The sequence below is a fragment of the Natator depressus genome, chromosome 5 (genome assembly GCF_965152275.1).
Source record: "Natator depressus isolate rNatDep1 chromosome 5, rNatDep2.hap1, whole genome shotgun sequence".
Taxonomy (NCBI): Eukaryota; Metazoa; Chordata; order Testudines; family Cheloniidae; genus Natator; species Natator depressus.
The window spans coordinates 99,599,296-99,620,983 of record NC_134238.1 but is presented as its reverse complement, the minus strand read 5'-3'; the positions used below and the strand labels follow the sequence as shown (position 1 = coordinate 99,620,983).

The 21,688-nt window shown below is 43.3% G+C and overlaps 1 protein-coding gene across 4 annotated transcripts in view; it reads right to left on the bottom strand.

The window, feature by feature from the left end:
* The window catches only part of SMARCA2 (SWI/SNF related BAF chromatin remodeling complex subunit ATPase 2), a 188,022-nt gene that overhangs the window by 78,522 nt on the left and 87,812 nt on the right, over positions 1-21,688 (bottom strand). For all 4 annotated transcript variants that reach the window (XM_074953295.1, XM_074953297.1, XM_074953298.1 and 1 more), the window contains 4 exons: positions 16,240-16,347; positions 15,079-15,165; positions 13,593-13,639; positions 870-1,036 (listed from right to left, as the gene is read on the bottom strand). In XM_074953295.1, the coding sequence (XP_074809396.1) occupies positions 870-1,036; positions 13,593-13,639; positions 15,079-15,165; positions 16,240-16,347 (409 nt within the window). The remainder of the gene's footprint in view (positions 1-869; positions 1,037-13,592; positions 13,640-15,078; positions 15,166-16,239; positions 16,348-21,688) is intronic.

Below are 21,688 nucleotides of genomic sequence, written 5' to 3'. Positions count from 1 at the left end.
GACAGAGGTTGTTACTTCTGCAGAAGGTTGAAGGTCACTCTAAACATCCTGAACACTGTCATGCTGTTGACAAAAAAAGCGTCTTTCTAATTTTAAGTTGATTATTATGCATTTCATCCTCTGAGTGGGATAAAACAGGCAATTTTTAGTTTTATGTTCTTTTAATACTACTACATTACATTTCTGTAACAGCTTTCATTCAAGGATCATAAAACACTCACAGACATTAACTAATTAACCTTCCCAAATCTCCTGTAAGTTAAAGTTATCTAGGTATCACTTTACCTGTCACAAAAATACAGCAATCCCAGTGGATAAACATGAATGGGCATTTAAAAATGTAGAAAGTAACTTCTTCAATTGGAATTTGGCCAGAACAGTGCAGTTAACACCCCTACTCATGAGAAAAATGCCACAGGGACTTCATTTCTGACTAAGGGTGCACACCTTCATTTTACATCTTATCTGAAAAACAGTGAATTGGACCAGACCTGATGGATCACTAGATTAACTACATCCTGGTAATGGCCTCAAATATGTTCCAAGTGTGGTATTTTGAGTGCGTACAGACTAAGTATTTTAATTTTTTATTATTAGGTTAGTGAGCAGAGATGCCAGCCAAGACTGAAGCCCTTTTGTGCTGGATGCTGTACAAACTGTAGCTTACGGTCCAAATAGATAAAACTAAAGAATGGGAGGAGAAAAAGAAGCACAGAGTGGTGAAATGATTTGCCCAAAGTCACACAGCAAGATGGTAGCAGAGCCAGGTAGAGAACCCAAGTCTCCTGAATCCCAGTCCAGTGCCCTATCCATTGAATCATACCACCTCCCAGATTATTGTCTGTGCTTTGTTTCCTCTCTCAGCTTACCATCAAGGCGCAGGTAAAGGAAATTTCGAAAAGCAAAATAGTCCTCCATAATGGTCATGAGGGATGTCATTTGACAGAAGAGAAGCACACGGTGATTAGTGGCTCGCAACTTTGGTAGAATACGATCAAGTAGTTCAAACTTCCCTGAGGCCCGATAAAGCTCGGCTCTGTTTAAAAGAAAAATAAAACACAATAAAAACGTTAACAGGCCGACTTCTAAAACTGTGTTTCTAATAATGTTGGCAGGTGTTGAGTTGGAGAGATTCCTTTATTCTGCCAAAGCAGAATTAACAGTACTTTCCTCTCTCTAAAATTGTTATTGAATGAATGCCGAGATTCCAATATATGTTTTCTAGAATTTGTTTTAAAAAAATGGAGTGGGGGGAATTATGTGAATTTTTAGAAAAAAAGAAGTTTCCCTTTTTTAAAAATTCAAAGCTCATTAAAATTTCACTCACATCCAGTATCTTCCTTTATATAAATCCAGTACTTTGACTAATTTTTCTTCAAGCAAGAGACATTTCTTGAGTAGGTAATATAGTTTCATAGGTAAATAAGTGCTTGCTGGATCTGCTTTCAGTCACTGACAAGCCTGGAGCCATAGGTCAAATTCACAGGCAATGTGTAAGTTACTATTAGTCTGTCTCCCTTAGTCATCCTAATAGCAACATACCAATGTGTAATCAAGCATAAGTCCAAACTGGTATAATTTACACTCAGAGGAGCTGGAAAAGGGCTGAGGAAGACGTAAGTTAAAAAAAGGGGGCAGATTCCTTTAATCTGAACATCCTTTTATTACTAGACTCCTTTTGTCAAGCCCCTCAGCAAGTGAGTTGCAAGTCAGATTCAGCAGGCTGAATCCAGAGTTTGTGTAAGAGGGGTTTAAGCTACATGTCAGTAAGAGGGTGAGAGTCTAACTAGGGAACCTAACTTAGGTTAACAGCCACACGATAGACAAAAATGATACACAACTCCCCTCTAAATGTGCCATATAGCTTTAAAATAAAATTTCCAATTAGGAACTGCATCTTTTTTAAGACTACAATGCAGACCACAAGTTACCAGGTCTTCTGAGGCCTGCATATTGGCCTGTTGCACAGCTCCTATCCATTTAGGAGGCAGATGAAACCAGTGTGCAAGACAGGAAAAGCCAAATGTCACTCAATGCATAAGCAGGAATCACACATACTTTTTGGGACAGGGAGGGAGTCAAGTGGAGAATGTAAATGAGCTCCCCAACCCTTAGGCAGTAGTAAACCATGTTCTGGGTCCGCTCCTCTGCTGGGGATATGCCAGGCATAAACATTAGTACACTCTTTGTGTTATGATAAAGAACAGTTACTTATCCTAGCCCACTGTGACATTGTACTCGGTGTGGATCCTACTGTAGGAGCCCATGCACCTCTTGCATACAAAACTGGAGTTTTTTTGAATCGGAGTGTCTGTGAGAGCCAAGCTTGCACCCTGTGCTGACTCATGATTCCATACAAGGGCATAAAGATGCCATCCTCCCTCAGTTCTTTGGCAATCCAAAGCCCCTGTTGTTGGAAACTCTGAAAAGCAGGGATGGAGGGTGGGTCATGGGATCCACACTGATTACATCTCGAAGAACCAGTGTAAGTAGTGTAAGTAAACATTCATTCTTCAAGTATGTTTCAGTGTAGATCCAACTGTAGCCAACTGGCAAGAAGTATCTCCTCAGGAAAGTGGGCATCAGGTGTATCAGCTGAACGACGACTGAAATACCGCTCTCCCAAATTTGGCATGCAGCCTGGCTGCCACGTCAAGTGCAGTCTTGAAACCTGGCTGCGTGTCAAGTGTTTAACAAAAGTTAGTGGGTTGCTCCATGTAGCTGCCTTGCAGATCTCAAGAAACAGACTGAAGATGCTGTTTCTTGCCCTGATGGAGTACACCTTGATGTGTGGAGGGAAAGGTTCACAAGCCAGTTGATAGCAGGTGGAAATATGTGTGGTCTACTTGTTGCAGAAAATGTCTGCAACAAGATCACTTAGCCTTTTGATGCACCAGATATGGCCACAAAGAAGTGGGGACACAGCCTGAAAGACTTGGCCCATTGAGGTAACAGAGAAATGATCTGGAATTGTCGAAACTATACATTGTTCAGTGCTGTTTTGGCAAAGTAATCAATTGATTTAGGTGGCACTTCCAAGACCACCTTAGGGATGAACTTGGGATGTGATTTCAGCACCACCGTATCCCCAGTAAAGGGCTATTCATAGACTAAGGCCAGAAGGGACTATCATGATCTTCGAGCCTGACCTCCTGAACATCACAGGCTACAGAATCTCTCCCACCCACTCTTGTTATAGACCCATAACCTCCGGCAGAGATACTGGAGTCCTCAAATCTTGATTTAAAGACTTTAACTTACAGAGAATCCACCATTTACTCTAGTTCAAACCAGCAAGTGACTCATGCCCCACACTGCAGAGGAAGGCACCAAAAAAACCCAGGGTCTCTGCCAATCTGACCTGGGGGAAAATTCCTTCCCAACCCCATATATGGTGATCAGTTAGAGCCTGAGCATTTGGGTGAGACCCATTAGCCACACACCTGGGAAAGAATTCTCTGTAGTACCACAGAGCCCACCCCAACTAGTGTCCTAGGATGTGTAAGGCTATAAAGGCTGACTGTGCAGAGGTGATGGTGACAAGAGAGACCATTTTGATGGTAAGGTAAGGTGCTGAGCACTTCGACAGTGCTTCAAAGGGAGACTCCAGGAGCTTTAAAAGGACAGCATTGAGGACCCATGGGGGAGTTGGATCTCTGACCAGAGGACAAGTGTGAAGGAGGCCCATAAAGAATTTTGATATCATAATCTGTCATTAGGTGTCTTGCCAGCCAACATCCAAACCATAAAGAACAACAATTGTGGGTCTGGGTGAAGTATCTTACTCTGGTTCTGAAATACTACATCTGGGAAAGCCAGGCGGTATATGGGACATTTGTAGCAGGTCTGAAAGCCAAAACGGTCTTGGACACCATGGAGCTATCATGATGATCAAAGTCTTGTACTGTCTAATCTTAGCTATTACCTTAGGGATCAGGGGCGTTGGCAGGAAAGCATATATAGTCCTCAAGATCACCATGGAAAGAGGGGTTAGGCTGTGTACCTGGGTTCACTGCTCTCCTGGGGCAGATGTTCAGACTAGGGCTGTCAAGCGATTAAAAAAATTAATCATGATTAAAAAAATTTATCGCGATTAATCACGCTGTAAAACAATAGAATACCATTTATATAAATATTTTTGGATGTTTTCCATATTTTCAAGCATATTGATTTCAATTACAACACAGAATACAAAGTGTACAATGCTCACTTTATATTTATTTTTATTACAAATATTTGCACTGTAAAAATAAAATAGTAATTTTCAATTCACTTAATACAAGTACTGTAGTGCAATCTCTTTATCATGAAAGTTGAACTTACAAATGTAGAGTTATGTACAAAAATAACTGCATTCAAAAATAAAACAATGTAAAACTTTAGAGCCTCCAAGTCCACTCAGTCTACTTCTTGTTCAGCCACTCGCTTAGACAAACAAGTTTGTTTACATTTGCAGGAGATAATGCTGCCCGCTTCTTGTTTACGTCACCTGAAAGTGAGAACAGGCATTCGCATGGCACTGTTGTAACCAGCGTCGCCAAGATATTTATGTGTCAGGTGCGCTAGATTCATATGTCCCTTCATGCTTCAACCACCATTCCAGAGGACATGCATCCATGCTAATGATGGGTTCTGCTCGATAACGATCGAAAGCAGTGCAGACCAACGCATGTTCATTTTCAACATCTGAGTCAGATGTCACCAAAGAAGGTTGATTTTCTTTTCTGGTGGTTCAGATTCTGTAGTTTCCGTATCTGAGTGTTGCTCTTTTAAGACTTCTGAAAGCATGCTCCACCACCCCATCCCGATCAGATTTTGGAAGGCACTTCAGATTCTTAAATCTTGGGTGGAGTGCTGTAGTTATCTTTAGAAATCTCACATTGGTACCTTCTTTGCGTTTTGTCAAATCTGCAGTGAAAGTGTTCTTAAAATGAACAACATGCTGGGTCATCATCCGAGACCGTTATAACATGAAATATATGGCAGAATGTGGGTAAAACACAGAGCAGGAGACATACAATTCTCCCCCAAGGAGTTCAGTCACAAATTTAATTAATTAATGCATTATTCTTTTAACAAGCATCATCAGCATGGAAGCATGTCCTCTAGAATGGTGGCAAAGCATGAAGGGGCATACAAATATTTAGCATATCTGGCACATAAATACCTTGCAATGCTGGCTACTCATGCCATGTGAACATCTGTTCTTACTTTCAGGTGACATTGTAAATAAGAAGTGGGCGGCATTCTCTCCCGTAAATGTAAACAAACTTGTTTCTCTTAGCAACTGGCTGTACAAGAAGTAGGACTGAGTGGAGTTGTAGGTTCTAAAGTTTTACATTGGTCTGTTTTTGAGTTCAGTTATGTAACAACAACAACAAAATCTACATTTGTAAGTTGCGCTTTCATGATAAAAAGATTGCACTACGGTACTTGTATGAGATGAATTGAAAATTACTATTTCTTTTATCATTTTTACAGTGCAAATATTTGTAATAAAAATAATATAAAGTGAGCACAGTACACGTTGTATTCTGTGTTGTAACTGAAATCAGTATATTTGAAAATGTAGAAAAACATCCAAAAAATTTAATAAATTTAAATTGATATTCTATTGTTTAACAGCCCTAGTTCAGATACTTGGTATTGAGCTTTGTGGTGAACAAGTCTATGACACGAGTCTGCCCCAGATGTAATACTGGGTCTAGAATGGTTTTCAGTATCACCCATTTGTGGTTGGACACCATATGCCTGCTCAGGAAGTCTGCTAGGTCATTGCTGACCCTTGAAAGATGTAGAACTGTTGGGATCACTCTGTGTTGACACCATGCCCAAAGTTTAATGACTTCCTGGCAAAGAAGAGGACAATCGAGCACCCCTTCCTTGTTTGTATATTGCATCCCAGATGTGCTGCCAAGATTTGCATCATGCAGTTTCACAGATGCGCAGGAATGCTATGCAGGCCAGTCTGATGGCTCTACATGGGAACATCATGGAGAAGAGTTTTCAGATCATCCCAAGACCATGTGTCTTGCATCTACAGATTGTTTTGGTGGACACCCCAGCCCGTCCTTGATGAGTCCCTGACAAGAGTCACTGTTGGGGAGGGGATTGAGAACTATGCCCCTTTTCTCAGGTTCACCAGGTCTAACCATCAAGCAACGTCCCACAGAACTTGAGGCTACTCTGTGATCCTCCTGTTCACATGATGTCTGAATGGGGTGTCTACAGACCTCAGTCACAGCTGTAAAGTCCCTATATGAACTCTGTCAAGTGGTGTTGCATCCGTGCATGCTGACATGTGACCTAAAAGTCCCAGACACAAACTTATTGCTGTCAGTGGACTTGTATGTAGGTCGTTTACCACTGGTTGTCCTCTGGCAGGTAGGCTCTTGCCAATCTGGACTCTATTAAAGCCCCAATGAACTCTAGTGCCTGTGATGCTGTGAGAGACAATTTATCATAGTTTACAAGGAGTCCTAGTTAAGAGAACAGGGACAATATATATTGTAAGCTTGTCAGTTTCCTGAACCTGCCCTGATCAGCCAGTCATCCAGGTATGGGTAGGTTTGGATTCCCTGTCTTCTTAAATGCACTGCCACTACCACCAGGTATTTCATGAACATTCTCAGTGTAGTGTAGACCCCAAAGGGTAGAACCATGTACTGATTCCCAGTGGGCCCAACCATGATTTTATGTACTTCCTGTGGCCAGGATGGATAGTTATGTGGAAGTATTCATGCTGCAAATCAAGAGCCAAAAACCAGTCTTGAGCTTCAAAAGATGGAATGAAGGAGGCAAGTGTTCCCATCCTGAAACTGAGACAGCGTATGATCTCTAACACCCATCTGTGTGATGTCAGGGCAGACCACACTCAGTTGAATGGAGTGAGGTGGCTTCTGAAGGTCATGCTCTCTCGACTGGGACTAATGTGGCACTCTACCATTTTGTCAAATTTGCTGATGCATCAAAGTAGTGAAGTGTGTTGCCAAGGAACAGAGAGGCTGGCACCTCTTGTTTGGATCTCAGATGCTTTTTGGCATCATATTCTGTCTGTTTGGGATGGTACGACAGTGTGCATTGTCTCATTTGAGGTGAAGGGCAACATGGAGCCAAGGTGTAAACCCCCAGAGTGCAGGATAGCTTTGGAGTCCTTCAGTCCATACAGAGCACTGTCTGTCCTCTCACTTCACAGCTGTCAGCCCTCCAAAGGCAAGTCCTCCATCATGGCCCGCATATCTCTCATGATGCCCAATGCTTGGAGTCACAGTGCTCAGCACATGATCACCAGAATGGCCGGTATCCAATATTTTCATCATCACCTGCAAAGACATCTTGACACTAACTGGCCTTCCTTAATTATGTCCAAGCATCTTTCTGCTGTCATGAGGGAGCTTTGTGAGGAGGCATGTTAGCCAAATATGACTTCTAACATGGGACAAGGTAACACGGTGTGGCAGTTAGCATACATCCATAGCAAAGCTGAGGAGTACAACATCCTCCCAAACAGATCAAATTGTTAGGGTTCCTTGCCTTAAGTGTGTTTTTGCTTGACCTTGACTTCTCTTGCATGATCAATACAGTTGGGATGAGTGTAGAACTCAACCTCGAAGTGTGTACCTGGTATCTCTTCTCAACTCACTTCACCATGGTGTTACTTCAGCTGATATCTGCCAGAAGGAACTGTCTGAATCGAGCAGCTCTTTAATAGGGAGGATCGTCCTAGCTGGACCAGAGGCTGACAAGACGTCTAACAGCTTATGAAATTTCTCCGGGATGATCCATGCCTCAATCTCCAGAGTTTCAGTAAACCTCACAAGGACCTGCTGCTCACAAACAGGGAAGAATTAGTGGGGGAAGCAAAAGTGGATGGGAATCTGGGAGGCAGTGACCACGAGATGGTCAAGTTCAGGATCCTGACGCAGGGAAGAAAGGTAAGCAGCAGGATACGGACCCTGGACTTCAGGAAAGCAGACTTTGGCTCCCTGAGGGAGCAGATGGGTAGGATCGCCTGGGGGACTAACATGAAGGGGAAAGGAGTCCAGGAGAGCTGGCTGTATTTCAAGGAATCCCTGTTGAGGTTACAGGGACAAACCATCCCGATGAGTCGAAAGAATAGTAAATATGGCAGGCGACCAGCTTGGCTTAATGGTGAAATCCTAGCGGATCTTAAACATAAAAAAGAAGCTTACAAGAAGTGGAAGGTTGGACATATGACCAGGGAAGAGTATAAAACTATTGCTCAGGCATGTAGGAATGAAATCAGGAGGGCCAAATCGCACCTGGAGCTGCAGCTAGCAAGAGATGTCAAGAGTAACAAGAAGGGTTTCTTCAAGTATGTTGGCAACAAGAAGAAAGCCAAGGAAAGTGTGGGCCCCTTACTGAATGAGGGAGGCAACCTAGTGACAGAGGATGTGGAAAAAGCTAATGTGCTCAATGCTTTTTTTGCCTCTGTCTTCACTAACAAGGACAGCTCCCAGACTGCTGTGCTGGGCATCGCAACATGGGGAGTAGATGGCCAGCCCTCTGTGGAGAAAGAGGTGGTTAGGGACTATTTAGAAAAGCTGGACGTGCACAAGTCCATGGGGCCGGACGAGTTGCATCCGAGAGTGCTAAAGGAATTGGCGGATGTGATTGCAGAGCCATTGGCCATTATCTTTGAAAACTCGTGGCGAACGGGGGAAGTCCCGGATGACTGGAAAAAGGCTAATGTAGTGCCAATCTTTAAAAAAGGGAAGAAGGAGGATCCTGGGAACTACAGGCCAGTCAGCCTCACCTCAGTCCCCGAAAAAATCATGGAGCAGGTCCTCAAGGAATCAATCCTGAAGCACTTACACGAGAGGAAAGTGATCAGGAACAGTCAGCATGGATTCACCAAGGGAAGGTCATACCTGACTAATCTAATCGCCTTCTATGATGAGATTACTGGTTCTGTGGATGAAGGGAAAGCAGTGGATGTGTTGTTTCTTGACTTTAGCAAAGCTTTTGACACAGTCTCCCACAGTATTCTTGTCAGCAAGTTAAAGAAGTATGGGCTGGATGAATGCACTATAAGGTGGGCAGAAAGTTGGCTAAATTGTCGGGCTCATCGGGGTAGTGATCAATGGCTCCATGTCTAGTTGGCAGCCGGTGTCAAGTGGAGTGCCCCAGGGGTCGGTCCTGGGGCCGGTTTTGTTCAATATCTTCATAAATGATCTGGAGGATGGTGTGGATTGCACTCTCAGCAAATTTGCGGATGATACTAAACTGGGAGGAGTGGTAGATACGTTGGAGGGCAGAGATAGGATACAGAGGGACCTAGACAAATTGGAGGATTGGGCCAAAAGAAATCTGATGAGGTTCAATAAGGATAAGTGCAGGGTCCTGCACTTAGGACGGAAGAACCCAATGCACAGCTACAGACTAGGGACCGAATGGCTAGGCAGCAGTTCTGCGGAAAAGGACCTAGGGGTGACAGTGGACGAGAAGCTGGATATGAGTCAGCAGTGTGCCCTTGTTGCCAAGAAGGCCAATGGCATTTTGGGATGTATAAGTAGGGGCAGAGCGAGCAGATCGAGGGACGTGATCGTTCCCCTCTAGTCGACATTGGTGAGGCCTCATCTGGAGTACTGTGTCCAGTTTTGGGCCCCACACTACAAGAAGGATGTGGATAAATTGGAGAGAGTCCAGCGAAGGGCAACAAAAATGATTAGGGGTCTGGAACACATGACTTATGAGGAGAGGCTGAGGGAACTGGGATTGTTTAGTCTGCGGAAGAGAAGAATGAGGGGGGATTTGATAGCTGCTTTCAACTACCTGAGAGGTGGTTCCAGAGAGGATGGTTCTAGACTATTCTCAGTGGTAGAAGAGGACAGGACAAGGAGTAATGGTCTCAAGTTGCAGTGGGGGAGGTTTAGGTTGGATATTAGGAAAAACTTTTTCACTAGGAGGGTGGTGAAACACTGGAATGCGTTACCTAGGGAGGTGGTAGAATCTCCTTCCTTGGAAGTTTTTAAGGTCAGGCTTGACAAAGCCTTGGCTGGGATGATTTGATTGGGGATTGGTCCTGCTTTGAGCAGGGGGTTGGACTAGATGACCTCCTGAGGTCCCTTCCAACCCTGATATTCTATGATTCTATGATTCTAGGAGCTAATGAAATGCTTTAAAGTTGTCTTGCACCAGTACCAAGGATGCCACCCCATCTGTTGATGAAGAGCAGATATACTTCAGTGTGAGACGGGGCATTGATGTTGCTCTGTGCCTGCATCTGGCTCTTCCTGGTAGAGAGGAGCCTGTGGTAGGGATACCACTAGGGAGAGAGATATTCCTTTTCCTCCATGCCTACAATGGCAAGCTACCCCTTCCCTCTGCCCCTACAGTAGGGCCATGCTGGCATACCATAGGAGTATGGTAGATTTGCTGGGTGTCGGCCAGTCAGTGCCAACCTCAATGGACTGATCAAGGTAGAGATCTGCAGGAGAAGCCTGTAGGGTTGTGGACCTCAAGGGTGAGGGCTCTCTTCTTGATGATGGGGTGAATGTGTCCCGGTGATGTGAGGAGTAAACCCCTTCCTGGGGTGGTTCCAACATGTAAGGTGCTCTTGGTGGGAGAGTCTGTATGGATGCAGGTGACTCAGTACCACTGGTGGGTCACATTCAGCTGCAGTCCTATCCCCTCCATGAGGCTGGGGTCAAGGCTAAGGACTGCATCGTTGGTACTATTGGAGTTTGCTGCATCACAAGCTGCTCCTTCCCCGAGCCCTCAATACCGGGCAAGGATTGGTAGACTCCTCCCCAGAGGCTTTGATATTTGCTCTTATGAAAGGATACTGAGCTCCTTCTCAACCTTCTACTTTAAGCAGTCCTCTCTGTGACTGACTTCAACACCAGAGGTGTTCGTTCTGGCTTCAACATTAATGTTGATCAACTTTGATATTGGAACATTCCTCGATGCCGTCTTCTCTGTGTTAGTATGAGACACTGCCTAGCAGCTCGATGGCACATTCGATGATGCTGGCTTCTCCACTAGTAGGGTTCTGGAACTCATTTCCTCAGGGTCTGATGAGACATGCATGGATTGTTCCAGAAGATGGGGTTTCAACCTCGCATCTCGTGATTTCTGTGTAGGCACCTGCTCAGAATATGCAATTCCCTCAGGCAGAAGAGATATCTACCGTGTCCATTCCTCAGGGGTATTAGGCCACTGCAGCATGGACAAGTTTTGAAGCTGGCAGGTTTTAAATTGGTCATAATAAGGAGCTCTGCACAGTGGGGTATGACCAGTAGAGTTTGGTCTAGATAGGTTGGATCAGTTCATGGCAGTGGCACATAGTAGATTAGAAGTGGTTCTGAAGACTTTGGAAGATACCAAAGAAGTTTAGCCTGAGCTAAGAACTAGTGGGTTGCACTTTTGCCAGGTCCTGTCTTTCTGCCATGGATGGTAAGAAAACTGAGGGAGGATTATGGCTGCCCCACTGTTCATGCTCTCATACAGAAGCACAAGGAGGGACAGTGTACATGGACTTTGAAAACTCATGGTGATCGGGGGAGGTCCCGGAAGACTGGAAAAAGGCTAATGTAGTACCCATCTTTAAAAAAGGGAAGAAGGAGGATCCGGGGAAACTACAGGCCAGTCAGCCTCACCTCAGTCCCTGGAAAAATCATGGAGCAGGTCCTCAAGGAATCAATTCTGAAGCACTTAGAGGAGAGGAAAGTGATCAGGAACAGTCAGCATGGATTCACCAAGGGCAAGTCATGCCTGACTAACCTAATTGCCTTCTATGACAAGATAACTGTCTCTATGGATGAGGGGAAAGCAGTGGATGTGTTATTCCTTGATTTACGCAAAGCTTTTGATACGGTCTCCCACAGTGTTCTTGCCAGCAAGTTAAAGACGTATCGGCTGGATGAATGGACTATAAGGTGGATAAAAAGCTGGCTAGAACGTTGGTCTCAAAGGGTAATGATCAATGGCTCCATGTCTAGTTGGCAGCCGGTATCAAGCGGAGTGCCCCAAGGGTCGGTCCTGGGGCTGGTTTATCATTCATGATCTGGAGGATGGCGTGGACTGCACCCTCAGCAAGTTTGCAGATGACACTAAACTGGGAGGAGTGGTAGATACACTGGAGGGTATGGATAGGATACAGAGGGACCCAGATAAATTAGAGGAAGAATCCCATGCATTGCTACAGACTAGGGACCGAATGGTAGGCAGCAGTTCTGCAGAGAAGGACCTAGGGGTTTCAGTGGACAAGAAGCTCGATATGAGTTAACAGTATGCCCTTGCTGCCAAGAAGGCTAATAGCATTTTGGGCTGTATAAGTAGGGGCATTGCCAGCAGATCAAGGGACGTGATCATTCCTCTCTGTTTGACATTGGTGAGGCCTCATCTGGAGTACTGTGTCCAGTTTTGGGCCCCACACTACAAGAAGGATGTGGAAAAATTGGAAAGCGTCCAGCGGAAGGCAACAAAAATTATTAGGGGGCTGTAGCACATGATTTATGAGGAGAGGCTGAGAGAACTGGAATTGTTTAGTCTGCAGAAGAGAAGAATGAGTGGGGATTTGATAGCTGCTTTCAACTATCTGAAGGGGGGTTCCAAAGAGGACGGATCTAGACTGTTCTCAGTGGTAGCAGATGACAGAACAAGGAGTAATGGTCTCAAGTTGCAGTGGGGGAGGTTTAGGTTGGATGTTAGGAAAAACTTTTTCACTAGGAGGGTGGCCAAGCACTGGAATGTGTTACCTAGGGAGGTGGTGGAATCTCCTTCCTTAGAGGTTTTCAAGGTCAGGCTTGACAAAGCCCTGGCTGGGATGAATTAGTTGGGGATTGGTCCTGCTTTGAGCAGGGGGTTGGACAAGATGACCTCCTGAGGTCCCTTCCAACCCTGATATTCTATGATTCTGTGCTATTCAAAAAACTCCTATCTCACATTCATGAGGCATACGCACAACCAGAGTAGATCCACACTGACACAAACTCAAAGAAGAATGTTTGTAAACAGATACAGCAAGGAGCAGAAATCCTTTCCACCCTACTCAATCCTTGGGATTTTAGTGGAGGAAGCGATCCTACTCCCAATCACTTGTCTGAAGTCGATGGAAATCACACACACTCATTGCCATGAGCCGCTGCTCTTAATCATTTGCCAGGCTAAACTCCATCAAGTACCCAGCCACTGGAAGTTATCTGCAAAACATGAGGCTCCTTTAAAAAGTCAGCCAAGGAAAAACCTGCTCCTTATTTAGATGTTGGAGTAGACATTGAGCCTGCCCTAATAGTCACAAAAGCCCGATTGGAGCCTGGGAAGTCTCTAGTTACTACACGAGTACCAAAGCAGCTTTAAATTGCTGCTTCCAAGAAGGAAGCATCCCTTTGGAATAAGCAGCAGCCTCTGAGACTGCATAACTGCAGATGACGTGAAGAACCATTTAGGGTACAGAGAAAGTTTTTAATTGATTAGGGTCTATAAAATACATTACTTCTAACTGTAAGATTGAATTTGTTTTGCAAACTGCTTAGTTTTGATAACATGACTATTGAAACTAACACAGCATCCTGCCCAATGGTTTCATTACAAATATACAATGAAGAAAAAAAAAAAAAAGGATTTACCCATTGATAACACCACTTGAATAGCCCAAGTGTTCAGCAAAGGACTCCTGCAAATAATATAAGTGGATTATTAGACACTGAGATTATACCGTAATCCAAAAACAGCACTATAATTATCTGTTGAATGCTAGGGTTCAAGTCTCATTACCACTCACACACCTTGAAGTCAGCCTTATGGTACAAGTGCGCTGTTATTTTCCACTGTTGCTTAAAATGCATGGCCTGTAGGAATGATTTCCCTCAGTGTGCACTTTACCAGATTACAACTACAGTAGAATTTAATTTGCACTAATTACTGGGAGACCCATTTGGAAATTATTGAATTTTGTGAATTAGCAAGTGAGCAAACAAAAAACCCCAAAATGATAATGTATCGACAAGATGTACTTTGTTCATTTACTTTGTGAACTGTAGATTCATTTTAGTTATTTAGAATAATACTTCATAACGTACTAGTACATTTATGTTTTGTAAAAACAACAAAGGCGCAGTAATGAGACATCTTACTGCTGTATAGCTATTGAATTTTTGCCAAACAATGGGGAAAGACCACCTTTTTTGGTGTGCCTTATGAAGGATTAGCAGAGTAGAATTAGTGAGATTCCAGTGTGAGGGCATTTAAAACCAAAATTTATATTTCACGTTTTAGGCAAGTTTACATATACACTACATATAACTAATGGAATGAAGTCTTGGAGTCATGTTGAACACAGAAATTCCCCCTAAGAAGATGATAGCCCCCAAAAGAACAAGCCCCTCATAAGTCATTTAAAGATCCAGCTGAAAATCTGGTGACTCCTCTCTTCCCAGTTATACTGCTGATAGGCATGCTGTTGAATCCACGTCCACCTATGCTGTTATGCCTACACAATCATGTGTGAAAAGAAATCCAGAGAGGAGGAAAAATTGAATGGACAGATGGACATTTGGTCTTCTGGCTAAAAGCACTTAATTTTGTACCGTGCAAAAATTGGGCTGTAATATATATATTGGCCTCCACAATCACATTTTTAAGGAACTAGCCAGAGCTCGGAAGCTGAATCCTGCCAGGCAGATATACCATATACATACAGGTCCCCGACTGTTTTTATTTCTCTCAACTAATATAGCTGAGATCTGCAAGAACTCTAAAGTTAAGAGGACTCTGAGGACACTGTAGAAATACTGCCCAGCCACAGCAGTAACCAAATGAGTACATTCCCCAAACTTGCCACTTCCAGAACAAGTGACAGTGGCAGGGACTTCCCCTACCACATATGCCTCAAAATTAAGAGAGAAGAGTGTATTTATTCAGTAGTAAGTACCAAATTTTAGAAAGTTTCAGAACCACTTCTCCTTTAGTAAATTGCAAAGAATAGATAAAAATTAAGACTTGAATATGGCCTTGGTTAGATTTTCATACATATGTAATTCTCTAACCCTGGTTTTCTATCACATTAGCCATTCATACAGAAAAGACCAAGCAAACTGAACATGACAGCCTTACCTCAATATGCTGAAACATATATGGGTGATTGCATATCTTTCTCAATTGCATGATAGTGTTCATAAGAGTTTTTGCCCCACCTTTTCCCTAAAGGAGGAAAAAATACAAGTCAAATGGCAAAACTGAATTGCTAGTTAATTGAAGATTGTTTAAAATCTGAATTTTTAGGTGGGCATTCTACATTTCTACACCAAAGTTGAAGGCCATCTTGTGCAATGAAATGTCAGAGCTGCACATGAAACTCCCTGAAGAAGCTATATAGTAAAATGAAGTTGATTGTCCCCTCAAGTCCATGTGCAACCTCCATTGTCAGAGGGGGTGTGGTCTAAGAGAAAAAGGTATGGAAGACCTGAAAGCCATGGAAGTGTAAGCCATGGAAGTGTACTGGGGCCTGGGGTTTGTCTCTAATTACAGTGGTCATATTGGGAGGCAATGTTTGTCTGCCATCTAGATTTATGAGGCCACATAGACTATGTGATGTCTAAACCCTACAAGTAGGGCATGATTCTGTTCAGCTGTTTCTCATTTCTGCAGTGCCTTCCTTTGGCAGTTACCTGAATCTATCTGTTTCTCTGTCAACCACAAAAACAACACATGGTTCTAAGAAGCTAAAATGTTCTAGAAGTAGCTAATAAGGGATGATGAGTCTTGGGTGGGGAAGGGAAACTAGTACTGGAAATTGGAGCGGGGAGATAGCACTGACTGGACAAGAAGCCTGGGAACCAGGTGGGAAGCAGGAGGATTTAGAGACTCCAGAGGAGTGAGAATAGGACTTTTGGTGTGCTTTTCAGCACTTTTGATAAATAACCTGATGCAGCCCATGGTGCCACAATCCCAGTTATTTTACTCAGGATTCCCTATTAGGTTTCAGCCATTGAGGGAGGTTTTGTAACACTGCACCCAGAAATGCATCTTTACAATCATATATCTAAAACAAGGTTAGGTTTTGCATTGTGAATGGAGAACAAAGACAATTTTTTTTTTTTTTTGCACAAACATTTCAGTTGTGGGCAAATTCTTTTCCCAACTGACACATCTGCAGTAGGATATCCCAAAAAGTTTACTTATTTTTTTAATAAGCAGGCTGGTGTTGGCAGTCATACATTCAGTAAACACACCGCCATAATGTATTGTTGTTAAGTATTATAGTTCCCTTTGTACCTTCTTGTCTTTCTCAGAGCCATCTGTGAGGAGGATTCCCTTCGCTTGCATATGGCGGTAGAGAATCTTCTGAAGAGCTGACATGTCGCATTTGATCACATATTCAACCTAGTGTGAAAAATAACAGTAAGTAAATGGAGCACAGAGTTTTGCCAGGCTATAATAATGTTAGGATGATTTAACTGCAGGTCTTTCCCCTCACAGGAACACCTGTATCCCAGCAACATCTTACATCTCCCAGGGAGAAAGAGAGAATTGCAAAGTGGTCACCCACACTCTTGGAATCCAGATCCACTCATTTTAATGGTTGTCTCCAAAGTTTCTTTGGGTTCCCTGTCTGCTGTAAATTGTTTGGTCTCTCTGAGCATGAGAATTCAATGATGTTCAGCAAAGAAGCCAAAAAGAGAGATTTTTATATTTTCTCTTTTTATAATTGGTTAAGGGCTCTCAAAATGAACGGCCAATAACTTGTGAATTTTCTTTATTAAACTTGCGAAATATTTTTAAAAGATCAGTTGTGGTTGTATACCTGTCACAAAACAAATGAGATTCACATTCAGCCCTAAGTATAATGCCATTTAAGAACGTTTGGATGGAAATATGTATTTTCTTTTCTAAACATACAGGTAAGAATGAGAGAACGGTTTGCAATTATAGTAAAGTGTGGTGTAAACCCAAAAATACAACTCAGATAACACTGGCTGAACTAACTCGTCTTTAGTTTGTTTTGATCATGTATCAGTATCAAAGCCAGTAATACAGGTAGGTTTTTTTTCCTACATAATTTTAAACACACACACTTTTCTACAAAATAACTCATGCATAAAATCTGGCTTGGTATATGCTCTCTGTGTTTTTAATAATTAGACTAAAAATCACAATATGCACTCAAAGCCATATTAATGGCTAGAAATCTTGCAGGATGTGTTTAAAAGTAAATCAGCAAGCCACCTAATGTTTAATAAACTGATTAAAATATGATTGGATTATTTTCAGCTCAGAGGATCAGGAGGATGAGGTCACAGATGAGAGGGAACTGAATATTCATTTAGTAGCTTCCTTACCAAGAACCTGTCAGACAAGATGGAACTATCAATAGCCATTTTGTGTCAACAATTCTAGTGCACCACACTGGACTTGAAATTTTTTTTTTTTTTTTAAATAGGGGGATACAACCACAACTCCCCTAAACAAACACAGTTAAACATTTTATCAATCCCTCTTTTTTAATAAAGCTACCGAATACAGTGGCTCTCGCTGACAGTCAACGGGGAGAAATCTGAACTGCAATAAAAATGTAAATAATGGGATTGTACTGGTAGCAATTCAGTCAAGTCTCAAATCTGAGTATGTTCCAAGCTAAAATTAATCAAAAATATTGCAAAGGGGGCTGGTATGAACACTGTATGTTGGGAGGGAGGAAGGCATAATAGCAATAACGTTCACAACACTTAAAGATGTGTATTATATGCCCCTTTCATTAAATAAATTGTACTACTGAGCTGGTTTATATCTTCAAAATGCTGATCCCGGTCAATGTTAGTACAATGTCACAATAAAAATCATGTAACAAAATATCATAGAATCATAGAATATCAGGGTTGGAAGGGACCCCAGAAGGTCATCTAGTCCAACCCCCTGCTCGAAGCAGGACCAATTCCCAGTTAAATCATCCCAGCCAGGGCTTTGTCAAGCCTGACCTTAAAAACCTCTAAGGAAGGAGATTCTACCACCTCCCTAGGTAACGCATTCCAGTGTTTCACCACCCTCCTAGTGAAAAAGTTTTTCCTAATATCCAATCTAAACCTCCCCCATTGCAACTTGAGACCATTACTCCTCGTTCTGTCATCTGCTACCATTGAGAACAGTCTAGAGCCATCCTCTTTGGAACCCCCTTTCAGGTAGTCGAAAGCAGCTATCAAATCCCCCCTCATTCCTCTCTTCTGCAGACTAAACAATCCCAGCTCCCTCAGCCTCTCTTCATAAGTCATGTGCTCTAGACCCCTAATCATTTTTGTTGCCCTTCGCTGGACTCTCTCCAATTTATCCACATCCTTCTTGTAGTGTGGGGCCCAAAACTGGACACAGTACTCCAGATGAGGCCTCACCAATGTCGAATAGAGGGGAACGATCACATCCCTCGATCTGCTCACTATGCCCCTACTTATACATCCCAAAATGCCATTGGCCTTCTTGGCAACAAGGGCACACTGTTGACTCATATCCAGCTTCTCGTCCACTGTCACCCCTAGGTCCTTTTCCGCAGAACTGCTGCCTAGCCATTCGGTCCCTAGTCTGTAGCGGTGCATTGGATTCTTCCATCCTAAGTGCAGGACCCTGCACTTATCCTTATTGAACCTCATCAGATTTCTTTTGGCCCAATCCTCCAATTTGTCTAGGTCCTTCTGTATCCTATCCCTCCCCTCCAGCGTATCTACCACTCCTCCCAGTTTAGTATCATCTGCAAATTTGCTGAGAGTGCAATCCACACCATCCTCCAGATCATTTATGAAGATATTGAACAAAACCGGCCCCAGGACCGACCCCTGGGGCACTCCACTTGACACTGGCTGCCAACTAGACATGGAGCCATTTATCACTACCCGTTGAGCCCGACAATCTAGCCAGCTTTCTACCCACCTTATAGTGCATTCATCTAGCCCATACTTCCTTAACTTGCTGACAAGAATACTGTGGGAGACCGTGTCAAAAGCTTTGCTAAAGTCAAGAAACAATACATCCACTGCTTTCCCTTCATCCACAGAACCAGTAATCTCATCATAAAAGGCGATTAGATTAGTCAGGCATGACCTTCCCTTGGTGAATCCATGCTGACTGTTCCTGATCACTTTCCTCTCATGTAAGTGCTTCAGGATTGATTCTTTGAGGACCTGCTCCATGATTTTTCCAGGGACTGAGGTGAGGCTGACTGGCCTGTAGGTCCCAGGATCCTCCTTCTTCCCTTTTTTAAAGATTGGCACTACATTAGCCTTTTTCCAGTCATCCGGGACTTCCCCCGTTCGCCACGAGTTTTCAAAGATAATGGCCAAGGGCTCTGCAATCACAGCCGCCAATTCCTTCAGCACTCTCGGATGTAACTCGTCCGGCCCCATGGACTTGTGCACGTCCAGCTTTTCTAAATAGTCCCTAACCACCTCTATCTCCACAGAGGGCTGGCCATCTCTTCCCCATTCTGTGATGCCCAGCGCAGCAGTCTGGGAGCTGACCTTGTTAGTGAAAACAGAGGCAAAAAAAGCATTGAGTACATTAGCTTTTTCCACATCCTCTGTCACTAGGTTGTCTCCCTCATTCAGTAAGGGGCCCACACTTTCCTTGGCTTTCTTCTTGTTGCCAACATACCTGAAGAAACCCTTCTTGTTACTCTTGACATCTCTTGCTAGCTGGAGCTCCAGGTGCGATTTGGCCCTCCTTATATCTTTCCTACATGCCCGAGCAATATTTTTATACTCTTCCCTGGTCATATGTCCAACCTTCCACTTCTTGTAAGCTTCTTTTTTATGTTTAAGATCCGCTAGGATTTCACCATTAAGCCAAGCTGGTCGCTTGCCATGTTTACTATTCTTTCGACTCATCGGGATGGTTTGTCCCTGTAACCTCAACAGGGATTCCTTGAAATACAGCCAGCTCTCCTGGACTCCCTTCCCCTTCATGATAGTCCCCCAGGGGATCCTACCCATCCGTTCCCTGAGGGAGTCGAAGTCTGCTTTCCTGAAGTCCAGGGTCCGTATCCTGCTGCTTACCTTTCTTCCCTGCGTCAGGATCCTGAACTCAACCAACTCATGGTCACTGCCTCCCAGATTCCCATCCACTTTTGCTTCCCCCACTAATTCTACCCGGTTTGTGAGCAGCAAGTCAAGAAAAGCGCCCCCCCTAGTTGGCTCCCCTAGCACTAGTAATATCCCTATTACTACTTACCTTTAATTGTTTTGGGTTTAACTGGGGAGTCAAATATCCCCCAAACTCCATATTTGAAGCCAGAGCTGAATTTTACAGCTGCCCCCTCTGTTTACAGTTGGACAAACTAAAACCCCAGACTCCTTCTCCCACACAACTTTCATTTGGACTTGAATGCTGTGGTTCTCACCTATTTATCTTTCAGCATTTGTGCTGTTTGCATTGTGTTCTGATAAGACAGAGATCGTTAGACTGTCGCAGGCCAGAGAGGACGAGGTTGACTGAAACATCTTCTCCACACTTGCACAGCACTGCAAGCCCCACTTCGTAGCCAGAGATCCATAAAGGCTCTATTTCTTGTAATTAACACAGTACGTACTGAAATAAATGTGCCTAGAAATTGATCTAACATAACTAAATACGAAGTCTCCTTGTTGCTGATTATTTGGGAACCAAAGTTCAATCTTGCCAGTTTTTCCATGTACTTCAGTGAGAACAGAACTGGGTCCACAGTAAGCAAGGACCCGCTGTGTCACATTTACAACAGGAGACGCTGGCGGAATAACAAAGAAAATTAACAGGAAGACCTTTCCAAAATCTTTATGTTCTGTTTTGATTGAATTCATCCATTTGCCTCTATATTTACAGAGTTACATCTTGGGAGGCTGGAAAGCAATGTAGGCAGGAGTACCCCTCTTAGTATCTTGACCATGGCCTGGAGAAGCTTGTGCCAGAGAGTCACGTCAGAACGGGCGAGCAAAATGGGTGTAATTCAGGACTCTCTTATGCTCCCAGGCTACCTGGCACATATTGTGTCCTCCTGAAGGCTGGCTTCCAGGTCCTGGAGCTCTCTCATCCCAAGCACAGTATAACAGATTGCTAGGGCAGCATTTCTTCTGAATCACATCCTATCTTTACAGGTTGCACAAAGCATAGGAAGGTTTATATAGGAACTGCCTGTGACTTTTCTGCTTTCCAGGAGTTCCATCCACCTCCCGCATATTGCTACCTAGTTTTCTCTGTGTGTGTGATCATTACTAAGGAAGTAAACGGAGGTTTTACACTCTACCTTGAAATGCCCTCGGTATTTTAATTGTAAGAGCCTAAGATTCATGTTCTAATCAAATTGAGCTTCACGTATTTTAAAAGAAACGTGAGGAAGCAAAGCCAGCCTATAAACTGCTTCTTTCTAATTAAGTCCAGGTTAGTTCTGTCTTCTCAGTAAGGTAATGGAGATAGTAGGCCACATATTGCTAACTGTTGTGAAGTTTGGTTGCAACATATCCTCTGCTATCTGCCACATTGATCTTGTGTAATGCAGGAATGGCAAAAAATAGTTTTCAAAGTTCACTTAATATCAGTGCAATGCTGTTCCTTTTTCTCCATCTCTCTCCTCCATTGATTTGATTCCTGAATGTGTTTCAGAGAGCAGAATTTTTGTATATTTCAATCATCTGCCCACTCACACTGATAGAACAGGTTTAGGGGAAGGGAGAAAGTTAAGAGTAATTGTTTTCTTTTGTAAAAAGAAAAA